This window comes from Rhinoderma darwinii, chromosome 4 (genome assembly GCF_050947455.1).
Source record: "Rhinoderma darwinii isolate aRhiDar2 chromosome 4, aRhiDar2.hap1, whole genome shotgun sequence".
Taxonomy (NCBI): domain Eukaryota; kingdom Metazoa; phylum Chordata; class Amphibia; order Anura; family Rhinodermatidae; genus Rhinoderma; species Rhinoderma darwinii.
In genome coordinates, this window is record NC_134690.1 from 146,047,492 (window position 1) to 146,075,159 (window position 27,668).

At 40.8% G+C, this 27,668-nt stretch overlaps 1 protein-coding gene across 2 annotated transcripts in view; it reads left to right on the forward strand.

Annotated features, from left to right (window-relative positions):
• The window catches only part of PIK3CA (phosphatidylinositol-4,5-bisphosphate 3-kinase catalytic subunit alpha), an 83,037-nt gene extending 67,227 nt beyond the window's left edge, over window positions 1-15,810 (forward strand). The window contains exons 19-21 of one of the 2 annotated variants that reach the window (XM_075861647.1): window positions 9,489-9,606; window positions 10,255-10,406; window positions 13,508-15,810. In XM_075861647.1, the coding sequence (XP_075717762.1) occupies window positions 9,489-9,606; window positions 10,255-10,406; window positions 13,508-13,778 (541 nt within the window). In that variant the 3' untranslated portion in view covers window positions 13,779-15,810. Of the gene's footprint in view, window positions 1-9,488; window positions 9,624-10,254; window positions 10,407-13,507 lie in introns of those variants that run through there. The other variant, XM_075861649.1, reaches the window with a different exon arrangement.
• The last annotated feature ends 11,858 nt before the right edge of the window (window positions 15,811-27,668 follow it).

Here is a 27,668-nt window from a genome sequence, read left to right on the forward strand (position 1 = left end):
TGACATACTGCGATGGCCATTTTGAATATGGGCAAAAACGATGTTATAGACCTTTCTACCATAAATAGCGTTTTGACATGTCATGTTCAAGTGGCCATTTTGGATGTGGGCAAAAAGCGATCACACAAGCCCATATACTGCAGATGCCATTTAGAGAGTGAACAGAACTGAGCTGGTATATCAATCAGTCACTAAATATAGACCCAGATGTATATAAACAATTATACCATAAATGCTGTTACACACATAAACATGTCATAGAATGGATATTAATTGACATTATAACATAAGAGAAATGTATACATACATAAATAAAAAAAATATATATTAGAACAATTTAAAGAAAAAGGGGGATTTCTTCATAATATAGAAAACCAAAATGTGGTAAGTGCAAGGAGAGTGAACACACGTGCTCAGTGATGTGATAAGAGGAAGAAAGAAAAAAATATAAGATAAAATAAAGTGACACACACGTGATGAGATGCACCAAAAGAACAATTAATTTTATTATGTTGACAACAATAAGACATACAACAATACAACATATTAATACGATATAATATAGTAGAATATAATATAGTGATACCATAAAAAATGAAAGTGTAAAAATATGAGTGATGTACATTAAATAAGCTTAAAGTGACAAAAATGTGAATATTGTACAAATATATAATGAAATGTATACGTACCATAATGTGTGTCAATAAATTGTCGCAATAAATACATAATTTGATAAAATTGATAAGGATATGTATATATGTATAAATATATGTGCAAATGTGCATTATCACAGACAAATTGAAAAGATATATGGAATCCTACACTAAAGAAATACCTTAATGTGTATAACACACATAATAGGTATTTATCATGTGTGTGAACACACAAACATGTATACCCCTTGAAAAAGCTAAAACAACTATGGACAAATCCAGCATAATTATAGCAAAACGGTATAAATAAGTCAGAAGAACCAGAAATATTGATTATCAAAACACATGGAGTGTGACGCTTGAAATTCAAATCCACCCATATATTTTAAGGCCAATATAAACAGGACCCCTATAAGAAGATAAAAAGACACAATTATATCAATACAAGCCATCAACTACAAAAATGGAATTTATAACAACAAGTACACAATAATATAAACCAGAGGATTATTTCAATGTAATCAACAAAAACCTCGGTAAACCAAACCCGTCAAATATAATAAATGTATACAAAGTTAAAAACTAATGATGCCATAAGACCCAGAAAAGTTTATAGGAAGGAGGCAAAGGACATTTTTTCATTGAGACCCAGAGGTGAGCTAGTCTTAAGTTTTGTGATCCATTTGCACTCAATGCGTTCTAATTTGCGGAAAGTATCACCTCCACGTGATCCGATAATGATCTTATCGATGCCCAGCACCCTCAAGTCCTGCCATCTATTATTATGGAAATCCCGGAAATGTCTCGGAATGGATTTCAGTTTCTCAATTTCCTCCCAGTTATTGCTCTCAATTCTTCCAGCTTTTTTAATGTCCCTCACATGTTCCTGAATTCTTATTTTCAATTCTCTTGTGGTCATGCCCACATACGACAGACCACATGGACATGTGGCCATGTAAACAACACCAGTGGTACTACAATTTATGAAGTGTACGATTTTATAAAATTTTTTGTTTTCGGAGTCTGCAAAAGTGTCCGTCTTGACCATCAAGTTGCAGATGGAACAATGACCACAAGAGAATGATCCCCAAGCTGGTCCTTTGGAACCAAATAAATAAGTCCTAGGACTAGGGGCACTGTAATGGCTCCGGACTAAATGATCTCCTAAAGTTTTACATTTTTTAGCTGTAAGTTGAGGCTTCAAGGATAAATGTTTCTTTAGATCAGGATCCGTGAGCAAAATGGGCCAAAAACGCCCATTGGGAATTGTATGGAGTGATCAATCGTACTACACTATCCTCCTTCTTGCGTTTATGCTGAATGAGTAAGTTGTTTCGATTGGTCTGGCAGGCCCTTTGATAACCCATATCGATATCGTTTTTACGGTAACCACGTTGTGAAAACAGAGTCCTCAAACACTGCGATTCGCTTTCAAAATTAGAGTCTGAGTCACATACGCGTCTTGCCCGCAAAAATTGGCCTGTAGGAATTGCGTGTATTACATGTGAGGGATGGAAGGATGACGCATGTAGAAGAGAATTTACGGAAGTTGCTTTCCGAAAAATGGTGGTGCTAAGCTTACCTGTATCAAGCACTGTCATCTTGATGTCCAAGAACTCCATGGTAGTTTGACTAATTATGCTCGTTAGTTTGATATTCTGTGTGTTGTTATTAAGGATGGATATGAAAAGGTCCAATTCTGTTTGTGTGCCCTGCCAGATAAAAAGGATGTCATCGATGAATCGCATCCAGCCAACAACACATCCAGATACCATATCCATGGCCTCTCGTACAATTTCTTGTTCCCAGAAGCCTAAGAATAGATTAGCATAAGACTGTGCACACGTGGCACCCATTGCTGTCCCACGGAGTTGCAAATAGTGTTTGTCTCTGAACACAAAGTAATTGTGCTCAAGGACAAAACGCATCAAAATGACAAGAAATTGAACCAGTTCATGATCAAGGGCACAAGAGCCTAGAAAGTATTGAATAGCACGTAACCCCAGTTCATGATTGATGCAGGTGTATAGGGATTCCACATCGCAGGATACCAAATACATATCCTGCTCAATGGTCACTCCATCAAGACGCTTCAAAACGTCCGTAGAATCTTTGACATATGATTGGAGATTCTCAACGCAAGGGCGGAGATAGTAATCCAAGAAACGGCAAATGGACTCACATAGACTCCCACATCCAGACACGATTGGCCGGCCAGGTGGTTTCTTATGATCTTTATGTACCTTTGGTAGAAGGTATAGTGTGGGGGTGATGGGAAATTTCACAATGAGCCCATCCATGATTTTTTTAGTAATGATGTTGTTGTCATAGGCTTCCGCCAATATGACATCAAGCTGGCCCTTAAAGATATTGGTGGGGTTGTGGGCATGACCACAAGAGAATTGAAAATAAGAATTCAGGAACATGTGAGGGACATTAAAAAAGCTGGAAGAATTGAGAGCAATAACTGGGAGGAAATTGAGAAACTGAAATCCATTCCGAGACATTTCCGGGATTTCCATAATAATAGATGGCAGGACTTGAGGGTGCTGGGCATCGATGAGATCATTATCGGATCACGTGGAGGTGATACTTTCCGCAAATTAGAACGCATTGAGTGCAAATGGATCACAAAACTTAAGACTAGCTCACCTCTGGGTCTCAATGAAAAAATGTCCTTTGCCTCCTTCCTATAAACTTTTCTGGGTCTTATGGCATCATTAGTTTTTAACTTTGTATACATTTATTATATTTGACGGGTTTGGTTTACCGAAGTTTTTGTTGATTACATTGAAATAATCCTCTGGTTTATATTATTGTGTACTTGTTGTTATAAATTCCATTTTTGTAGTTGATGGCTTGTATTGATATAATTGTGTCTTTTTATCTTCTTATAGGGGTCCTGTTTATATTGGCCTTAAAATATATGGGTGGATTTGAATTTCAAGCGTCACACTCCATGTGTTTTGATAATCAATATTTCTGGTTCTTCTGACTTATTTATACCGTTTTGCTATAATTATGCTGGATTTGCCCATAGTTGTTTTAGCTTTTTCAAGGGGTATACATGTTTTGTGTGTTCACACACATGATAAATACCTATTGTGTGTTATACACATTAAGGTATTTCTTTAGTGTAGGATTCCATATATCTTTTCAATTTGTCTGTGATAATGCACATTTGCACATATATTTATACATATATACATATCCTTATCAATTTTATCAAATTATGTATTTATTGCGACAATTTATTGACACACATTATGGTACGTATACATTTCATTATATATTTGTACAATATTCACATTTTTGTCACTTTAAGCTTATTTAATGTACATCACTCATATATTTTTACACTTTCATTTTTTTATGGTATCACTATATTATATTATACTATATTATATCGTATTAATATTTGTTGTATTGTATGTCTTATTGTTGTCAACATAATAAAATTAATTGTTCTTTTGGTGCATCTCATCACGTGTGTGTGTCACTTTATTTTATCTTATATTTTTTTCTTTCTTCCTCTTATCACATCACTGAGCACGTGTGTTCACTCTCCTTGCACTTACCACATTTTGGTTTTCTATATTATGAAGAAATCCCCCTTTTTCTTTAAATTGTTCTAATATATATTTTTTTTATTTATGTATGTATACATTTCTCTTATGTTATAATGTCAATTAATATCCATTCTATGACATGTTTATGTGTGTAACAGCATTTATGGTATAATTGTTTATATACATCTGGGTCTATATTTAGTGACTGATTGATATACCAGCTCAGTTCTGTTCACTCTCTAAATGGCATCTGCAGTATATGGGCTTGTGTGATCGCTTTTTGCCCACATCCAAAATGGCCACTTGAACATGACATGTCAAAACGCTATTTATGGTAGAAAGGTCTATAACATAGTTTTTGCCCATATTCAAAATGGCCATCGCAGTATGTCATCTCACAATAGTGCGACCTAACATTCTTTTCCCGGCGCTTCTGCACTGATGCGCACGCGCAGTGGCGTCCGTGTGGTGCGTGTATGTGAAAGCTGGCGGTGTTTGTGACTCACTGCCCAACAGTCAGGTATTTACATATATATTAGCTCAGCTGTTTATACTTTACACCAGGCTCAGCCTTGGCTGCTTATAATGAGGTACTTTCAATACCTTACCGTAATTGGTTACTTTAAAGGGACCCCTCCCATTTTTTCAGTATATGTATATCATCAACTACTCTTCCTGTCAGTACCCCTTGGAAAAGCTACCGCGAAACGCGCGTCGGGGCTCCTGGCGTGGAGTTTACTTTTGGGTTATTCTTACTACACCTGGGTTGGTATAGGTTCAGGGACCGTACTTTTTATTTATGGTGACTTCCTGTTCTCTTTCTAGCTCTGTACACACTGTACTTTGTTTGCTGCCATCCCTGTGCATATATTGATGGGTCTATTTTCATGTTGATGTGTGATGACATGGGTGTCTGAACCTTGTGTGGTTTGCAGAGTTCCTCATACTATATGCACACAGCTTGTTTGACCTAATGACCCGCATTGCTGCTATATATACAGCACTTTTGTGTACATAATATTTTTTGGAATAGCCCTTTTGTTCTCTATGCCAGTGTATTTTAAATTGTCTGTTGTATTTTAGGTCCTGATGGCCAACATGTTTTTATGATTTAATGTAATAAAGGATTTATATATTTTTGCAGATAAAATTTTTGTATTTGGTGTTATTCTTCCCTCAGTGGAGGTGTGATATGTCCTCACATTCAGCTATAGGTATTTAATGTCTATTTTTTCTTTTTGATATGTGCGGACGTTTATTATAACGTGCATCGTTTGGCTTGTCTCAGTATAGGTACTTAACATTTGAACTTAATACTGAAGCAGGGGAACGATCAGGTCTCTGCTTCAGCATGAGTTCAGAGCAGAGGGAGCTCCTCCGCTCGCCGAGAATACCCTGGTCACAGTGCTGTGCTCAGGGAAGCCCTTGACAGGCTAGAGGAAGCCCTGAATGTATGGTCAGTGGCTACTGACTGAGCGGAATCCCCGTTGCCGATAAACTGGCCGTAATCCCCGGCCAGAGTCTGCAACAGGGATTCCGCTCAAGGAGTAGCTACTGATGTCACTGTCCATACATGGACAGTGGAGTCAGGGGGTCCTCCGTGAGGGAATCCCCGGCCACAGCGTCGGCAATGCTCTGGCTGGGTATTCCTCTGCTTCAGTGGGGGTAGCTTCAGTGGTATCTACAGGGGAAGGGGGGTAACACTACCTACAGGGGGCTCTGTGTGCCGCCATTTACGGGGGGCTCTGTGTGCCGCCATTTACGGGGGGCTCTGTGTGCCGCCATTTACGGGGGGCTCTGTGTGCCGCCATTTACGGGGGGCTCTGTGTGCCGCCATTTACGGGGGGCTCTGTGTGCCGCCATTTACGGGGGGCTCTGTGTGCCGCCATTTACGGGGGGCTCTGTGTGCCGCCATTTACGGGGGGCTCTGTGTGCCGCCATTTACGGGGGGCTCTGTGTGCCGCCATTTACGGGGGGCTCTGTGTGCCGCCATTTACGGGGGGCTCTGTGTGGCGCCATTTACGGGGGGCTCTGTGTGGCGCCATTTACGGGGGGCTCTGTGTGGCGCCATTTACGGGGGGCTCTGTGTGGCGCCATTTACGGGGGGCTCTGTGTGGCGCCATTTACGGGGGGCTCTGTGGGGCGCCATTTACGGGGGGCTCTGTGGGGCGCCATTTACGGGGGGCTCTGTGTGGCGCCATTTACGGGGGGCTCTGTGTGGCGCCATTTACGGGGGGCTCTGTGTGGCGCCATTTACGGGGGGCTCTGTGTGGCGCCATTTACGGGGGGCTCTGTGTGGCGCCATTTACGGGGGGCTCTGTGTGGCGCCATTTACGGGGGGCTCTGTGTGGCGCCATTTACGGGGGGCTCTGTGTGGCGCCATTTACGGGGGGCTCTGTGTGGCGCCATTTACGGGGGGCTCTGTGTGGCGCCATTTACGGGGGGCTCTGTGTGGCGCCATTTACGGGGGGCTCTGTGTGGCGCCATTTACGGGGGGCTCTGTGTGGCGCCATTTACGGGGGGCTCTGTGTGGCGCCATTTACGGGGGGCTCTGTGTGGCGCCATTTACGGGGGGCTCTGTGTGGCGCCATTTACGGGGGGCTCTGTGTGGCGCCATCTACCGGGGGGCGCTCTACACGGGGTACTGCGGCATTCTCTTTAGGGGACACTCTGTGTGGCGCCATCTACCGGGGGGCGCTCTACACGGGGTACTGCGGCATTCTCTTTAGGGGACACTGCGTGGAGCGATCTACAGCGGGGCTGCGTGACATCTACAGGGGGTACTGTGGCAATTATCTATAGAGGCCGCTGCAGTATTATTTACAGGGGGTGTCACTATATAGAGAGGGGACTGCTGCTTTATCTACAGAGGGCATTGTTTCATTATCTACACATGAAATTCTTCTTTTTTCTTCTTTTTTTTTTTTTTTTTTTTTAAATGTAAAAACTGAAAACACCGGAACGGATGCAAAACGGCCGTCAAAAACTGACCTAGATGGCTATTTTTAACAGCCGACACCCGAATCCTGTTGTGGGAATCCCTGCATGGTGTGGGGTGGGTAGGAGATTCAGGGTGGTATTGGGTAGCTGTAAAGGCACCAAAAACCATCTACTCCCTGAAGTTTTGGCTAGTGTTTGGCGTCTTCAGGCCCATGGCTGCTTCGAAGATCTGATCTGAGGTCAGTGGACAGCAGCTTCCTTCTGAGCGCTCTCTTGGCGCCGGCCTTGGCGCTGCGCTGAATATGTCACACGTGAAATTACAATGTGTGTATCAGACTTCAGTGTAGCGCCAAGGCCGGGAGAGCCCTGACATGGAACGGAAAAAGTATCTAATCTATCATCTATCCAATCTATCACAAACTATCCACCACTCTTTGGGCCGGTTCACATCAGCGTTCGCTTTCCGTTCAGGGGTTCCGTCGGAGGTTTCCGTCGTGGAACCCCTCAACGGAAAGTCAAACGGAAACCATAGCTTCCGTTTGCATCACCATTGGTATCAATGGTGACGGAGACATTGGTAATGGTCTCCGTTTGTCACCGTTCCGGCAGGTTTATGTTTTTTCACCGGAATCAATACCACAGTTGACTGCGCTATTGATTGTCACAAAAACGCAAACCTGCCGGAATGGTGACAAATGGAAGCCATTAGCAATGTTTCCGTCACCGTTGATATCAATGGTGATGCAAACGGAAGCTAAGGTTTCCGTTTGACTTTCCGTTGAGGGTTTCACCCGACGGAAATCCCAGACGGGACGCCTGAATGGAAAGCCAACGCCAATATGAACCGGCCCTTATAAAATTGGCACATTTTCAGACCCTAGACTACCTTTTTGGTGGACCGTTGTGGTAAAAACTGATGTTAAAAATGGATGGTAAAAATGGACAATTAACGACTACTGATGACGACTGATGGTTTTGTAGTAAAAATCGTGAAAAAGCCTGATGGCAACCGATACATTTTTGCATCAGTTGTAATCACTTGAGAGACAAAAAAACTGATGCTGATACAACTGACCTATGCGAACGCATGTTTAAGAGGATCTGTCACTAGTTTAGAAATGCCCAATCTCCTAGCTAATCTAATAGTCACTGTCACACAAATAATACTAGTGAAAATTGTGTCTCAAAACGTTTATTTTAAGTTATGAGCTTTTTTCTAAATATGCAAATGAGCCTATACTTAACAAATGGGTGTCAATACCAGTGATTCTCCTGAGGTGGGGCTACGTCACTGCCTGTGACGCTGTCCTATCCGCATGAAGCTGCTTCACACAGTGTGGAGACTGAGGCTGGAGGGAAGGGGGATCACTTCAAACAGCCATATCTCGGGCTGTGGACCACCTAGAGCAGCACTACGGGTGGCATATGAAAGATAAGATTCTAATATTTTATGACACCAGATTTGCAGCGAAACAACTGGAGATATCACCAGTTGAAAACAGTCAGGTATGGAAGCAGTATATTATATGATCACACAGTGTTGCTGGGCAGGAGAGGGGGAGCAGCTGTGTGATCATTGAACAGCGTCATACAGAAAACATTACACTGCCCAGAGTGAAAAGAAAGAGTCACCTCCTATTTGGCTATTATAGCCAAATTAGCATATTTCGAAAAATGCTCATAACTTTGCAAATAAAAGTTTTTGAAAACAAATCACACTGTAGTTATCAGCAGCAAAGCGCCTATTAGATTAGGAGATAGGGAATTAATAAACTAGTGACCGATCCTCTTTAAGGGCCTTTTTACACAAAGCAAATATCGGGCAAACAAGCGTTGAAAAAGACTACCGGGGCCTAGCAAGCCCAGTGGCCATGGCAAATAGAACGCTACTCTAGATATTCACATATGCATTGGAAGTCCGTGTTGTGGCAGTGTGGTACCTCCTTGACGTGCTGTATTCTTCCAAAGAACCAATGGTTCTGTGGAGAATATTTGTGTAATATTACTTTGGACTATAATATAACACTATTCATGGAAAAAAAAAAAACCTGCGTGCTTCTTTGTAACGTATATGGCTATAGTCACCTTATTTAGGATTCGTGTTATATGGATTTTGAATACGGCCATGTTTGAGGCCTTATACTTTAATATATACTTTGACATGCCAAGGTATAAGGCCTCGTACACATGGCACATACTTTGGCACGCAAAGTCGTAGCCCCTTCAAGATTTATCTGTATTAAGAGTAATAAGCGTCACATAGTGGTTAGCAATGGGAATAATCGTAAGCTTTTAATTTCCATAACTTTTTTTTCTTCTTTATTAGGTATGATGCTGCCATTGACTTATTCACGCGATCATGTGCTGGTTACTGCGTTGCCACTTTCATTCTTGGGATAGGCGATCGTCACAACAGTAACATTATGGTGAAAGACAATGGGCAAGTACGTTGAAAGCAAAAGTTAGTTCACTTTTTTCACAGTTTATCACCCCTAGACCTCTTTATTTTCTAATTCACCACTTTGAAAAAATACAGTTGGTGGTTCTATTTTCATATCAGTCTTGTTAGGGCATGTTCACATCAGCGTTGGCTTTCCGTTTCGGGCTGCCATCGGAGGTTACCGTTGGTTGAACCCCGCAACGGAAAGTCAAACTGAAACCACAGCTTCCGTTTCCATCACCATTGATTGCGGGGTTCACCCGACGGAAACCTTAGACGGAACCCCGGAACAGACAGCCAACGCTGATGTGAACAGGCCCTTAGAGCCTGTTCACGTCCACGTCTGGTTACGTTTTGGGGTTTCCTTTCATCTATTCCGGCAGAAAAGACGTGAAAAAAACGGAAACTTTACGGAACAGAAACCAACTGAAACATTACCATTGAAATCAATGGTAATGCAAACAGAAGCTATAGTCTCCGTTCGGCTTACCGTTCATCTGTTCCTCTGATGGAATAGATGAACGGAAACTGACGCTGATGTGAACAGGCCCTTAGTCAATTTTTACAGAATTGGGTTAATAAAAAGAAAAGATAATTTGGTTCTTGTTTTTGTACTAGCATTTCCCTGTGTTAACACTTGCTCTTTTGTCAGCTGTTTCATATAGATTTTGGGCACTTTCTGGATCACAAGAAGAAAAAGTTTGGTTACAAGCGAGAGCGTGTTCCATTTGTCTTAACGCAAGACTTTTTAATTGTCATCAGTAAGGGAATTCAAGAGTGCACAAAGACCAGGGACTTTGAAAGGTAAGATATGAAGAAAACCTTTTTAAAGGAGAAACTTTAATTCCACAGTTTTATTTTTAAAACAACAGTTTAACTTCATTAACCCCTTAACGACGAGCGACGGATATATCCCTCACAAGCAGGTGTTTGTTCCTCCATAGCGACGGATATATCAGTCGCTCTGATCGCTTGGGCACTGCCGGTGTACCCACGCGATCAGGAGCACGGCTGTTATACACAGCCTGGCTACTGCCAGAATCGAAGTGTGATCAGATTGCGGCAGTTTAACCTATTAGATGCAGCGGTCAATAGCGACAGCGGCGTCTAATGTGTTTGACAGAGGGAGGGAGGGAGCTCTGTCACCACATCAGCGCCCCCGCAGATTGTGGGGCGGCGTTGGGTTTCCATGGCAGTCGGGGGCCTAACGAAGGCCCCCAGGTGTGCCTTCCGCAACTGCCTATTAGGCCATGCCAGAGGCAGGGCCTAATAGATTGCCTGTCAGTTGTACACTGATAGGCAATAATGCTTTGGTATAGGAAGTATACCAAAACATTATATAAGCGATGAGCAGATCGCATGGTGAAGTCCCCTAGTGGACCAAAAAAAAAAACCAGTAAAACCGTAAATTGCAGTAAAAATAAAATCCTCAGTGGCTACATCGACGGAAAAATAAAAAAGTAACGGCTCTTGAAATGCGGAGATGCAAAAACAAGTAATTTTTATTTTTAAAAAAAAAAGTTTTTTATTTTGCAAACATAGGAAAAAATAAAACCTTTTACATATTTTGTATCCCTGTAATCGTGCCGACCCACAGACTAAAGGTAACATGTTATTTATGCCGCAAAGTGAACAGCGTAAATTTATAATGTGCAAAACCATGCTGGAATAGCTGTTTAACTTTTATTAACTTTATTTTAGGAAAGAATTGAAAATAATCTATATATTATATGCACCCAAAAATGGTGCAATTAAAAAAATGCAAGTCGTCCCGCAAAAAATAAGCCCTTATACGGCTATGTCGACGAAGCAAAAAAAAAAAAAGTTACAACTCTTAGAATGCGTCTTAAAAATCACCTTTTGTCGTTAACGTGCAAAAGGGCCTGGTCATTAAGGGGTTAAAAGGTGGGGTGGTTGTGATCGGGGGACAGGGGTCCACCACTCACCAGCTTAGATGCCGCAGTCGCTATTGACTGCGGCATCTAAGTGGTAAAACATCTGAAGTTCTCTCCAATCACACAGCAGGGAGCTTTAATATACAGCTGTTAAGAGTAACTTTCTTTACTAATAGACGTTGTCGAGGATCAGGGATTTCACCAGCTGGGAGATAAGTGATATACACACATCTTATTACACAGCCGACCCCCGCTGCGTATGGTGTGGGCTCCATTTCGACTTCCGCCATATATATGGCGGATATCTGGAAGGAGTTAATTATTCTGGGTTTACGAGACTTGAATGTTCGCTTTGCCTGGTTCAGTAATGCACTGCTATACTTCTGTATTGTAGTGTATTATTGCCTAACAGTGCTTTATTCACAAGCACACTAATAGGCAAATATACATGGCCGACACGGTGACTTTTGTTAGGCTGCCGGCTGCCATGATATACAATCGGCACCCCGCGTGCGTGTCAGAGCGGTGCCAATGGGTTGACAGAGGGAGCCCCCTCCCTCTGTCTAGCTGATTAGATGTTTCATACTCGTTTGACCATGGTATTTAAGGGGTTAAACAGTCACATTCAGACTTGGCTAACAGCCACCAGTGCCGCAAAACTAAAGGGGTCAAAAGGCCACATAAAAGGGAAATCCTATTTTGAACTTGCGGGCTGGCAGTAAGAAGCTCTGGTCCTTATGACAGCGCGTTCTGTACTGAACTCTTAGTGGATTTAAAGGTTTTTATATACTGAGTTTCACATGGGCCGATCGGGGGAACGCTCGTTTGACGGCTGGTCGTATCTTTTATTTGGCAGTAAAAAGCATAGTTGCTGGCAACGTGTAAACCGGTGATGTGCTGCTGAAAATCAGGCAATTTTTAAGGAGACAAACTATATTATTCGTCCCCATACAGTACAATGATTGCGCCATGTTAATGAAGCTGAGTGGCGATTGACTTGCTATATTGTAAATTGGTGCTTGTTTACCGGCAGAAATCTGCTGGAGTAAAAGGACCTCTATAGTTTAACACTCTCTATATAAATTTGTCTCTAAACTTTGCATATACTCTAGTTTACGTATCTTAAGATTGACGTACTATAAGTATCTTGTAAACTACATTTGCATCCAGAGTTGCGTTCTAAATTGTAGTAGTTTCTTGTTCGTTTAGGAACTTGCATCTCACTGCAGTCCATCTTTAGAGAGCCTTGTAACTAAAATACAGAAGTTGGGTCAGGAGATGTACTTGACTTGAGCTCTTTACTTTGTATACAAGAAAATCACTTTGTATGAAGGCGCTATTTAAAAATCTGTCACCAGAATCGGCCCCTGTACTATAGATTATTCAGCGCTTTTAATAGCGGGCGCAGTTTTCTCAGCATATGCCATTAAAGCTTACGTGTCCCGATTTAGGATCCCAATTGGTTAAAGGGGATACACAGGATAGGGGATACATGTGTGATCGCTGGGGGACCAAAAGTTCCCCGAAGTACTCCATGAGAATGGAGCGCTTGTGCACATGTCTGACCAGCGCTCCATTCATTTCTATGGACCTGCCGGAGACAGCGGTCCCAGATGTCCCATAGAAATTAATGGACCTCTGATCAGGCATGCGCACAAGCGCTCCATTTTGATGGAGCACTTCGGGGGACTTTCGGTTCCCCGTTCTCCTTATCGCTGGGGGTCCCATCGGTCGGACCCTCGGTGATCGCACACATATCCCCTGTCCTGTGGATAGGGGATACATGTGTTCTGTGGGACATCCCCTTTAATGGGTATTTCTGTAGGTAGCTCACAAGTTGCATTGTCCCTCCTCTGTCACGGTTTGCTTGCCCCTTTTAAGCCATGTATTGTTTATCTAAATGTTCTTTTACATTATGAGTAGAAGTTGCACATGAAGTGGGACAAATGATGACATGATGGTGAAGCTATGGATGATGCACTTCATCAAATATTTGTCTTTTCCTCCTAGATTTCAAGAGATGTGTTACAAAGCTTATTTGGCCATTCGTCAGCATGCCAATCTATTCATCAATCTCTTTTCGATGATGCTTGGCTCTGGTATGCCTGAACTGCAATCTTTTGATGACATTGCTTACATTAGAAAGACACTGGCACTGGACAAAACTGAACAGGAAGCTTTGGAGTATTTCATGAAACAGATGAATGACGCTCATCATGGCGGCTGGACAACAAAAGTGGACTGGATCTTCCACACAATAAAACAGCGGGCTTTGAACTGAGCAGAAAGCTGGAAGCAATCTGTGGTCTTGCCATCCACTTTGTGGGTTCCGCACTGCACTGTTAATCTGGACAAGCTGCGAAGATCAGCTGCATGGGAATTGCACAAGTCACAAAGAGCATTCATATCACAACCGGTGTTACCAGAATGCACCAGAACCATTAACACTAACAGGGTCTACAACACTAAAGGAAAACATTTCAAGAGCTACAGTCTGGATTTCATATATTATGCCTTAAGGTCAAACAGGAGGCTAACCCACTTAGCTTGCGTTTTAGCACCCAATGTATATGGTCATGGTCTGTTTGATACAAATAGAAGTTTGGCATAGAGAATATTTTTGTGATTCCCATGTGTGTTTTGGAATGCTGATTTCTCTACCTTGGTGCAGTAATAACTAGGATATTGAAGGGCACAACCCTTCTCAAATGCCTCACAGTATTGTTTAACTGCAATGCAGCTTTAGACGCGCTTGACAAGTGTCTATTTTTTGTTTTCTTGAAAATGTAATACCATGTAAGTCTTGTGAAAAGGATAATGGTCTTGTTTTGTCTTTCTCCAATATTTTTGTTTTTATAAGCCTATGTTTTATACTTTGCAAAAGTTGCACCGTTAAGAACACACCTTTCCTGATGTGTCGGAGATGCACACTGTAATTGTGTGACGTCGGTATGCTCTCTAATACACTTTATTGTGAAACTACTTAGAGATATATTGTGTGTGCGTGTACATATATGTATGTGTGGGTATATATGCAGTATATATTTATACCGATCAGCCATAATATTGATACTACCTACTTAATAATGTGTAGATCTCCATCAAGCTGCCAAAACAGCTCTGACCCGTCGAGGAATAGACTCCTCTGAAGGTGTCCTGTGGGATCTGGCACCATGACCTTAGCAGCAGATCCTTTCTTGGTCTGCAACAATATTTAGGTAGGTGTTACGTGTCAAAGTAACATCCACGTGAATGCCAGGACCAAAGGTTTCCCAGCAGAACAGTGCCCAGAGCTTCACATTGCCTCTGCCCGGCTTGCCTTCTTATAGTGCATCCTGGTGCCATCTCTTCCCCAGGTAAGCGACATGCACGCACCCGGACAGCCACGTGTTGTAAAAGAAATTGTGATTAATCAGACCAGGCCACCTTCCATTGCTCCCATGGTCTAGTTCTGACTCTCACGTGCTCATTGTAGGCGCTTTCGGTGATGGACAGGGGTCAACATGGGCACTCTGACCAGTCTGTGGCTGTGCAGCCCCAAATGCAGCATGCTGCGAATCGCTGTTTGTACAGACACCTTTCAATCATAGCTAGCCTTAACTTTTTCATCAATTTGTTCTGCAGAAGCTCCTTTGTGGGATCGGACCAGACGGGCTAGCCTTCACTCCCCTTGCGCATCAATGGGGCTTGAGCGCCCATGACCCTATCGCTGGTTGTCCTTTGGACCACTGCATACTGGAGAAGACCTGCCATTTTGGAGATGCACTAACCCAGTCATCTAGCCATCACAATTTGGCCCTTGACGGATTGTTTGCTTGCTGCCTAATACATCCCACCTGTTGATAGGTGCACGGTTATCAATGTTATTCATTTCGCCTGTTGGTGGTTTTAGTCTGGGTTTTCACGCTGCAGTTTTGGTGCTTTTTTTCATACATTTTTTTGGTGATTGTGCAAAAAGCGAGACGTTTGGCCGCGATTTTGTGGCAATTGCGGGGGAAAAAAATGTTCCACAACCACAGTGTGAAAACCTAGTCTTAAGGTTATGGCTGAACGATATATAAGAATTTTTTTTTTCCCTCTACATACTACAAAATCCAGACCAGAAGGATATTGCATTGTTTTAAGTTAACTGCTTATTGCACTGAAGAATGTCGCTCTTATTTTTATTTTTATATAGGCTATACTAAGAATTTTTATTTTAACCTCACCTGTAAACTCCATTTTAGTTTTTGTTTCAGAAGTTTTTTTATGTAAAATATGTATCCATTTTAAAGTATATTGATGTTTTTATAAAGGTTATGCAGTTATTTTAATTTTTTATTGTCCTGTCTTCTGATGCCTGCAAGTTTGTGTGCGTGTGTATCTGGATCTACTGTTTTTTTTGTTTTTTTTTTTTTGCTCAACAGATAGATACATACATTATCCATTAGGATGTAAGTAAATACATTTACAGATGGCTTTTTATATAGTATATAAAACTCCACTACATTTTTAATAAGGGCTTAGTCCGAACCACTTGTCGGTATATCCCTTTTTTAAGCCTTATCCAGCATGCGTAACTTTGAATGATTTCTCTGGAGTTGTACGATGACCACTGGCAAGTACTTGAAGGTATTACAGCAGTAGAACTTGTGAACATTCAAATGATTGAGTTAAAAACACGGAGGTCAATAAACAACTTTACAAGGTTTCAAAAGTTTATATGATGACATCATTCCCTTTTTTTTTTCCATTAAGTAATATGCAGTTGTTACTCAAATCAATAAAACATTTTGGTATTTTGAAGTATGACACTAAGCAGTAAGCTAGAAAACCTTTCTTAACAATACGTTTTTCCCCTACGTTTTGAGTGTACGTCTGGAAAGCTCCTGATGTACATGCTAAACCTCTACCTAGGGCTCCATTAGCCCGACGGAGGCCAAAAGAGAGTATATTGGCCTTGGTCACACTGGTATATTCTAGACTATAATGGTATCTGTTTAACAAGTACGTCTAAACTCTCATGATCCTAGTTCATGGTATATCCTTTTTATTAGATACCATTAGTCTATGGTGACGGATGCCACTGTTAGAGCAGTGAAAATAAAAAGGCCCAAATGTCAAATAATCACATTTCTGATAGTGAAAGTGAAACATTTAAAGGCAAGTTAAAGTGTATGTTCACAAATGCCAGAAGTCTAGCAAGCAAAATGGGGGAGCTGGAGGCCTTAATACTGGAAGAAGATATAGATATAGTTGGTGTTGCTGAAACATGGCTGGACTCTTCACATGACTGGGCTGTAAATCTACAGGGTTTTACACTGTTTCGGAAAGACAGGGCAAATAGGAAAGGTGGTGGTGTATGTCTGTATGTGAGAAGCGATATGAAGGTGAGTGTAAATGAGACATTAGAGGGTGAAGACTGAGGAGGTTGAAACCTTGTGGGTGGAATTACAAAGGGAAGTAAACACTGAAAAAAATTACTTTTGGTGTAATCTATAGACCCCCCAATATAACTGAAGAGATAGAAGGTCAAATATATAAACAAATGGAGCGGGCTGCACAGGCGGGTACTGTTGTGATAATGGGAGATTTTAATTATCGGGATATTAATTGGTGTCATGGTTCGGCTTCAACTGCAAAGGGGAGACATTTCCTCAACCTGTTGCAGGAAAATTTTATGTGCCAGTTTGTGGAAGACCCGACTAGAGGTGAAGCTCTGTTGGATCTGGTCATTTCTAATAATGCAGAGCTTGTTGGGAATGTCAATGTTCGTGAAAACCTTGGTAACAGTGATCATAATATAGTTATATTTTACCTATACTGTAAAAAACAAACGCAGGCTGGGAGGGCAAAAACATTTAATTTTAAGAAAGCCAATTTCCCCAGGATGAGGGCGGCAATTCAGGATATAGACTGGGAAGAACTAATGTAAAATAATGGGACAAATGATAAATGGGAGATTTTCAAATCTACTTTGAGTTATTATAGTGCAAAATGTATTCCTACAGGTAACAAGTATAAACGACTAAAATTAAACCCCACATGGCTTACACCTTCTGTGAAAGGGGCAATACATGACAAAAAAAGGGCATTTAAAAAATACAAATCTGAGGGTACATCTGCAGCCTTTGTAAAATATAAAGAGCTTAATAAAATCTGTAAAAATGTAATAAAATCAGCAAAAATACAAAATGAAAGGCAGGTGGCCAAGGATAGTAAAACAAATCCTAAAAAATTCTTCAAGCATATAAATGCAAAAAAGCCCAGGTCTGAACATGTAGCACCCTTAGATAGTGGTAATGGGGAGTTGGTCACAGGGGATCAAGAGAAGGCAGAGTTACTAAATGGGTTCTTCCGCTCTGTATATACAACAGAAGAAGGAGCAGCTGATGTAGCCGCTGCCGGTGCTGTTAATATATCAGTTGATATACTGAATTGGATGAATGTAGATATGGTCCAAGCTAAATTAAATAAAATAAATGCACACAAGGCCCCGGGACCAGATGGGTTACACCCTAGAGTTCTTAAAGAGCTTAGTTCAGTTATTTCTGTCCCCCTCTTCATAATATTTAGAGAGTCTCTCATGAGTGGTATAGTGCCAAGGGACTGGCGCAGGGCAAATGTGGTGCCTATTTTCAAAAAGGGCTCTAGGTCTTCGCCGGGTAATTATAGACCAGTAAGCTTAACATCAATTGTGGGGAAAATGTTTGAGGGGCTATTGAGGGACTATATACAGAATTATGTGACAATAAATAGTATTATAAGTGACAGCCAGCATGGTTTTACAAAGGACAGAAGCTGTCAAACCAACCTGATTTGTTTTTATGAAGAGGTAAGCAGAAGCCTAGACAGAGGGGCCGCTGTGGATATAGTGTTTTTGGACTTTGCAAAGGCATTTGACACTGTCCCTCATAGACATCTAATGGGTAAATTAAGGACTATAGGTTTAGAAAGTATAGTTTGTAATTGGATTGAGAATTGGCTCAAGGACCGTATCCAGAGAGTTGTGGTCAATGATTCCTACTCTGAATGGTCCCCGGTTATAAGTGGTGTACCCCAGGGTTCAGTGCTGGGACCACTATTATTCAACTTATTTATTAATAATCTAGAGGATGGGATTAATAGCACTATTTCTATTTTTGCAGATGACACCAAGCTATGCAATGTAGTTCAGACTATGGAAGATGTTTGTGAATTGCAGGCAGATTTAAACAAACTAAGTGTTTGGGCGTCCACTTGGCAAATGAAGTTTAATGTAGATAAATGTAAAGTTATGCATCTGGGTACGAAAAACCTGCAAGCATCATATGTCCTAGGGGGAGCTACACTGGGGGAGTCAATTGTTGAGAAGGATCTGGGTGTACTTGTAAATCATAAACTAAATTTCAGCATGCAGTGTCAATCAGCTGCTTCAAAGGCCAGCAAAATATTGTCGTGTATAAAAAGAGGCATGGACTCGTGGGACAGGGATGTAATATTACCACTTTACAAAGCATTAGTGAGGCCTCATCTAGAATATGAAACCTATAGAGAAAAGAGGTCAAGTACACACAAGATATTGCAATAGAAAAGATTCTTTATTAACAAATTCAAGAAACAGGACAATTTAAAAAATGAGTCATACAATGTAAGTTGGCGTCAGCCCATGTTGTGTATAAATATATATTGATGGTAACACAATGTCACAAATGAGTAACAAGACCCGGGATCAGTACTGTTGTATATCAAAAAGTCTTTAAATGCATATGGCTATATGTAACATATCATGAATAGGTGGTGCAGGTAGTGCAGATCCTCAGGTTGAAACCACTATTTGCCTGTTATATAGAGGTTATAAATATATGTGGCCAATACACATGGATGAAATCATTCATATATAAGGTATACAGTTTACAAATGTTGAAGAATGTAAGTCATGAGTGTGATTGGCAGCACTAAAGCAAATATAGGTGAGAGTCGAAGACCTGAGTCATAATACCAGCAGATAGCCAGATGCATAGGAAGAAAGTAGTGTTACGTACCCGGATTCATATAGCCAACATGGGGGAGACGCCAGTCCCGACGCGCGTTTCGGCTGATGCCTTCGTCCGGGGATGGCGTCTTCCCGGCGGGACCCTCCCTTAAATGTGGGCATAATTAGACTGTAATTGGTGGCAGTGGGTAAAGTCGGAGGTACTCGGCGACAGGCCGGGGGTAGCAAGATGGCTACTCCCCACTTCCGGTACCGAGTCATCCAGGCGGAAGTGTGCGGACGCTGTCTGACAGCGCCGCCCACGTCCAACCAGGATCAGAGACTCGGCCGAGAGTGAGTGAGCCACTCCCCCACCCCCCACCAGCGCACACCTCCTCCCAGATAGTACTCAGAGCGGAGATGCAAATTTGGAGACACTGATGACATTGGCGGTGAAGATATGTAAGTACATTGGGGAAACTTAAAAATGATAAAACATTATTTGTAGGGGATTCAACTGCGATCTATGTGCAGGTAGATTGGCAAGAAACAAAAAGAGGAAGAAACAAAACAAAAAAGAGGAAAAAGGAAACGAACAATAAAGGAAAATTATAAGAAAAAGAAGAAAACCACTTACACCGTTATTAATTCATTGTTCCACTTTATTTATTCATATATTCTTTGTACATAGGTACAATACACTGTACACTGGTTGTATATATATTTATATAACACTTTTTTATTCCACACAACTTTCACATATTTATTTATTAATTTATTCACTTCTCTTCGGTCCTCTTCCTTTATTTAATTATTTACATTTCGTATCATCCTTATTTATTATGGACCGTCTTTCATGTCACATCACATATACTTGTGTTTTCTTCTTTTTCTTTTAATTTTCCTTTATTGTTCGTTTCCTTTTCTTTTGCTTTTTCCTCTTTTTTGTTTTGTTTCTTCCTCTTTTTGTTTCTTGCCAATCTACCTGCACATAGATCGCAGTTGAATCCCCTACAAATAATGTTTTATCATTTTTAAGTTTCCCCAATGTACTTACATATCTTCACCGCCAATGTCATCAGTGTCTCCAAATTTGCATCTCCGCTCTGAGTACTATCTGGGAGGAGGAGGTGTGCGCTGGCGGGGGGTGGGGGAGTGGCTCACTCACTCTCGGCCGAGTCTCTGATCCTGGTTGGACGTGGGCGGCGCTGTCAGACAGCGTCCGCGCACTTCCGCCTGGATGACTCGGTACCGGAAGTGGGGAGTAGCCATCTTGCTACCCCCGGCCTGTCGCCGAGTACCTCCGACTTTACCCACTGCCACCAATTACAGTCTAATTATGCCCACATTTAAGGGAGGGTCCCGCCGGGAAGACGCCATCCCCGGACGAAGGCATCAGCCGAAACGCGCGTCGGGACTGGCGTCTCCCCCATGTTGGCTATATGAATCCGGGTACGTAACACTACTTTCTTCCTATGCATCTGGCTATCTGCTGGTATTATGACTCAGGTCTTCGACTCTCACCTATATTTGCTTTAGTGCTGCCAATCACACTCATGACTTACATTCTTCAACATTTGTAAACTGTATACCTTATATATGAATGATTTCATCCATGTGTATTGGCCACATATATTTATAACCTCTATATAACAGGCAAATAGTGGTTTCAACCTGAGGATCTGCACTACCTGCACCACCTATTCATGATATGTTACATATAGCCATATGCATTTAAAGACTTTTTGATATACAACAGTACTGATCCCGGGTCTTGTTACTCATTTGTGACATTGTGTTACCATCAATATATATTTATACACAACATGGGCTGACGCCAACTTACATTGTATGACTCATTTTTTAAATTGTCCTGTTTCTTGAATTTGTTAATAAAGAATCTTTTCTATTGCAATATCTTGTGTGTACTTGACCTCTTTTCTCTATAGGTTTCGTAGTAATGCTATGGTCAGAGTACCAGGTCATATTGGGTTATATGTGTGTTCTCCTCAGTCTATATATATATATAACTATATGTGTCACCTTGACCTTTCTAGACATATAAAGATATATATATATATATCATAAAAAAATTTTTGGAGTTCACACAATTCCTGCTTGTGTACATATTGGTTGTCTACATTAATTCTCTCTGTGTTCCACACAGAATCAGGTACCGTGGGTCCCATGGACTACAAAGCCAGAGATGGCGCCTTGCGATCCTTGATGGATCAAGTTTTTAAGGATGAGTCTACAGTGTCTGGTTTTAGTGGTTCAGAGAATGTGAGCGAACTTCAGCATAAATACAAAAATTTACTCCATCGACGAATGAAAGTCTGGTGGAACAAAGTATTTTTAGAAAATTACATTCAGAGATGTCTTATTCCTAGAGGTCTTAGGATCCAAATTTTCCCCTTATTTCCAATCAGTGATGAAAATTTCATCACTGGATGGGAAGCTGTCTGCAATAATAGTTCAAAAAGGTTTATGGAATTGTTGGTGGGACTCAATCAAGACACACTCGTCTTGTTGGACACAGAAATTGAAGAGGTTCAATCTCAGTTGATTGCACTTCTATCTGTAGAGAATATGTCTAGATTTAAATTGGGCCTTGAAGCTCAATTTTCTGAGTGGGAGAAAGAGATACAAGCCACAAAATCTAAAAAGTTCACTAGAGATGTTGGAGATTTCCAACAAAATCGGGTCTATAGATGGAGGAGGAATAGAATAGGTGGACGGAGTCGCACACCCTCCATTTCTTCTATATCCTCCCTTAGTGAAACAGAAAATGCATTCTCTCGCTATAACCAACCATCTGGCTCACGTCCTAAAAGAAAACTCACGCAGAGACAAATGGCAAACAAGAAAAGACCAGATATGCAGGATCCGACCCATCGCCTAAAGGTGATTAATCTATCTACGCATATTTTTTCAGATACAGACAGAGGAGTCATTACTAAGGGTCTTACGTTCTCACCTTGTAATCGCTTTGATGCTTTCTCTGCAGTAAAAGATCTCAATATGTTTGGTCGATCACTTATACACAAAAAATGGTTCCACAAATCCAATCATGCGGACCTTTTTCCAACTGCAGAAGAGCAACAAGCATTAGGGATTTTAGAGGACTTACTGGAAGAACAGGACACTACTATACCAGGTAAAATCCCAGTGTGTGTCCGTATGAAATCCAAGAAATTTCCCCCACTTAGTTTGTGCCCAGCTGTGGACTCTTTTGTGAAGGCGGTCACACTAGAGTTTCAAAATATTCCTGCTAATATCAGACATGACAATCTAACTACAGCACAGCGGGAAAGTTTAAATAACTTGCAAAAATTGAAGGATGTAGTGTTTAATTCTGCCGACAAAGGCGGGAATGTGGTGGTATGGCCTTGCCATATGTACGAGGCTGAGGCCTATAAACGATTACGAGATAGACAATGCTACAAAAAACTCACATTTAATCCCTCATCCTCTTTTAGATCTAAACTACAGCAGATACTATCAAAAGCTTTACAAGAAGATGTTATCAACAAGGACTTACTAACCGCACTTACAACGACTGAACCCATTGTCCCTACACTGTATTTGCTCCCTAAAGTGCATAAGAACGACACAATACCACCCGGAAGACCAATAATCTCAGGTAGGGGCAGTATCACAGACAAGTGCTGTAGATATATTGATCATCATTTGAAGGATTTGGTTATCAACCTCCCTTCATATATTCGTGACTCTGCGGATCTCCTCCAAAAAGTCAGTGGCATCAGCATTGATGACGATATGCTACTAGTTACGATTGATGTTGAATCTCTGTATACTAGTATCAGACATGCTGATGGCATCAGGGCCACTAAATTATTTTTGTCCACGACCAATCTAGAAAAACCTATGTGTGATTTTCTTGTTGAGTTACTTGAATACACATTGACGCATAACTTTTTTACCTTCAATGGTAATTTTTACTTACAGCTCCAGGGAACGGCGATGGGGGCATCCTGCGCGCCCTCATACGCCAATTTGTTCCTTGGACTGTGGGAAAGGGACCTTTTTACAGATGGCCAGGATGATTCAATGGACTGGGTCCTGTTTTGGGCACGGTTCATTGATGACATCCTGGTCATCTGGAAGGGCACCCTATCTGAATTGGATAAATTCATGTTGGATCTTAACAACAATCAGATCAATCTCAAATTTACATATAAATCAAACAGCCAGTGCATTGATTTCTTGGATATTAAACTAACCAAGGACTCGGATGGATTTCTGCAGAGTGACGTATTTCGAAAAGAGACCTCTGTTAATTCTTTACTGCACTTCTCATCCTCTCATCCACCACAGACCCTACAGGCAATCCCTATTGGGCAATTTTTGAGGATAAGGAGGATATGTTCCTCTGATATCATATTCGAGGAACAAGCTAAGGACCTAAAAAACCGCTTCGTTGAACGAGGCTACAGCATGCGGTGCATTAAGAAAGCATATCATAGAGCCAAACATGCTAACAGAGATGATCTTCTGTTCACCAAAAGGAAAAAAGATACACAGACCAAGGTGAGGTTTATAACCAACTTTCACTCTAGATGGCCACAAATGAAGGAAATTGTTAAAAGGTTCTGGCCAATCTTGCTCACGGACCCAATTCTTACTAATTATGTGACTAGGTATCCCAGTATAACAGCAAGACGTGGGAAAAATTTAAAAGATCACCTTGTGAGGAGTCACTATGATCCAGGTATGAGAAAATATCCTTTTGGGACAAAGGGAGCCAAATGGGGATGTTCCCCTTGTGGGCATTGTGTGGCATGTCCTAACGTAGAGAGTATAACAACTTTCCCTAATGTTACAGGCACGAAAACATATACCATTACACATGCAATAACTTGTACTACGAAAGCTGTAGTATATTACGCAACGTGCCCATGCCCTAAAGTATATGTCGGCCTTACCTCAAGGGAACTAAAAGTGCGGGTGAGAGAGCACATGTCTGACATCAGAAGAGCAGCAAGTGAGGAAGTCGTGGAAACATTAAAACCTATACCGCGCCATTTTAAAACATACCATTCCTGTGATCCAACAAAGCTAAAGGTGAGAGGCATTGATCACATTGTTGCAAGCATGAGAGGGGGGAATATCAAACAAAAATTGGCACAATGCGAAGCACGCTGGATTTGGACCCTTGGGTCAATGCAGCCTCTAGGTCTTAATGAATCCCTTAGTTTCGCTCCATTCCTCTGAACCACTGACTCTCTGCGGGTCTAGTTTTTAATTACGTTTTTATCATATTATCTATATAGCTTCGTTTAGTTGCTATTTTTATATACATGTATAGTCATTACTTTGTTAACTACCCTCCTTTGGGATTTTTCTCATGTTTTGAAGGCATTTAGAAATACAGTTATCTGTCGGAGACGTATACATTGGGGACACTGGAGGTCATGGATTCTTGGAGATGGAGCTATCAATACATACGTGCCTGACTAACTCCATGTTATTTATGGGTGGGGTGATTTATTGTATATGTACAACGGGGGTAAAAAAACCTGTTTAAATTGGTTTCTAGTGGCACCATATTGCTGTATATACGTTTATATATATGTTTGTGTAAAATTGATTTCATATATTGTAGTGTATTGTATGTATGCATGTATTGTTTTTATTGGTATGTGTGTGCAGGTATTATTATGGATACTATTCCGCACTGGTCTGTTTTTATATTTCATGCACAAAGATTTTAATATATGGATGCATGGATTTTTTCTGCACTGATATTTGTCAATTAATATATATATATATATTTTTTTGTATTTTCTGTATATATTTTTATATATTCCTCGTGCATGTATATATTTATTATTATTTAGTGATATACCTGTATCTGCGGACATTTCCCTACCTATTTATACGTACATACAGTATCTTTTTCATGATATCTAATATATATATATTTTTGTACCTTGGTTGTATGTTTTGTGTGTGTATGTGTATATATATATTTATATCTGCATTTATTTATTTATGATGTTTATATACATAAGTATTGGTGAACATGCACTTGCATTTATACAAAATCTGTGTTCACATTATATTATTATTTTATTTATTTATTAATATAACTATATAATATGTTGTGTATGTATATTTTCGCATATACACACCTGTAACACTTCTTCATATTTCCAAGATTTGTTCACATATTATTTAACATGTCCTTTATATTTTCACTATTAAATTCATTTATTCACCACTTACACCGTTATTAATTCATTGTTCCACTTTATTTATTCATATATTCTTTGTACATAGGTACAATACACTGTACACTGGTTGTATATATATTTATATAACACTTTTTTATTATTCCACACAACTTTCACATCTTTATTTATTTATTAATTTATTCACTTCTCTTCGGTCCTCTTCCTTTATTTAATTATTTACATTTCGTATCATCCTTATTTATTATGGACCGTCTTTCATGTCACATCACATATACTTGTGTTTTCTTCTTTTTCTTTTAATTTTCCTTTATTGTTCGTTTCCTTTTCTTTTGCTTTTTCCTCTTTTTTGTTTTGTTTCTTCCTCTTTTTGTTTCTTGCCAATCTACCTGCACATAGATCGCAGTTGAATCCCCTACAAATAATGTTTTATCATTTTTAAGTTTCCCCAATGTACTTACATATCTTCACCGCCAATGTCATCAGTGTCTCCAAATTTGCATCTCCGCTCTGAGTACTATCTGGGAGGAGGAGGTGTGCGCTGGCGGGGGGTGGGGGAGTGGCTCACTCACTCTCGGCCGAGTCTCTGATCCTGGTTGGACGTGGGCGGCGCTGTCAGACAGCGTCCGCGCACTTCCGCCTGGATGACTCGGTACCGGAAGTGGGGAGTAGCCATCTTGCTACCCCCGGCCTGTCGCCGAGTACCTCCGACTTTACCCACTGCCACCAATTACAGTCTAATTATGCCCACATTTAAGGGAGGGTCCCGCCGGGAAGACGCCATCCCCGGACGAAGGCATCAGCCGAAACGCGCGTCGGGACTGGCGTCTCCCCCATGTTGGCTATATGAATCCGGGTACGTAACACTACTTTCTTCCTATGCATCTGGCTATCTGCTGGTATTATGACTCAGGTCTTCGACTCTCACCTATATTTGCTTTAGTGCTGCCAATCACACTCATGACTTACATTCTTCAACATTTGTAAACTGTATACCTTATATATGAATGATTTCATCCATGTGTATTGGCCACATATATTTATAACCTCTATATAACAGGCAAATAGTGGTTTCAACCTGAGGATCTGCACTACCTGCACCACCTATTCATGATATGTTACATATAGCCATATGCATTTAAAGACTTTTTGATATACAACAGTACTGATCCCGGGTCTTGTTACTCATTTGTGACATTGTGTTACCATCAATATATATTTATACACAACATGGGCTGACGCCAACTTACATTGTATGACTCATTTTTTAAATTGTCCTGTTTCTTGAATTTGTTAATAAAGAATCTTTTCTATTGCAATATCTTGTGTGTACTTGACCTCTTTTCTCTATAGGTTTCGTAGTAATGCTATGGTCAGAGTACCAGGTCATATTGGGTTATATGTGTGTTCTCCTCAGTCTATAGATATAACTATATGTGTCACCTTGACCTTTATAGACATATAAAGATATATATATCATAAAAAAAATTTTGGAGTTCACACGATTCCTGCTTGTGTACATATTGGTTGTTCTCATCTAGAATATGCAGTTCAGTTCTGGGCTCTAGTTCATAGAAAGGATGCCCTGGAGTTGGAAAAAATACAAAAGAAGAGCAACGAAGCTAATAAGGGGCATGGAGAATCTAAGTTATGAGGAAAGATTAAAAGAACTAAACCTATTTAGCCTTGAGAAAAGACGACTAAGGGGGGACATGATTAACATATATGAATGGCGCATACAAAAAATATGGTGAAATCCTGTTCCATGTAAAACCCCCTCAAAAAACAAGGGGGCACTCCCTCCGTCTGGAGAAAAAAAGGTTCAACCTGCAGAGGCGACAAGGCTTCTTTACTGTGAGAACTGTGAATCTATGGAATAGCCTACCGCAGGAGCTGGTCGCAGCAGGGACAGTAGATGGCTTTAAAAAAGGCTTAGATAATTTCCTAGAACAAAAAAATATTAACTGCTATGTGTAGAAATTTTTTACTTCCCCTTTCCCATCCCTTGGTTGAACTTGATGGA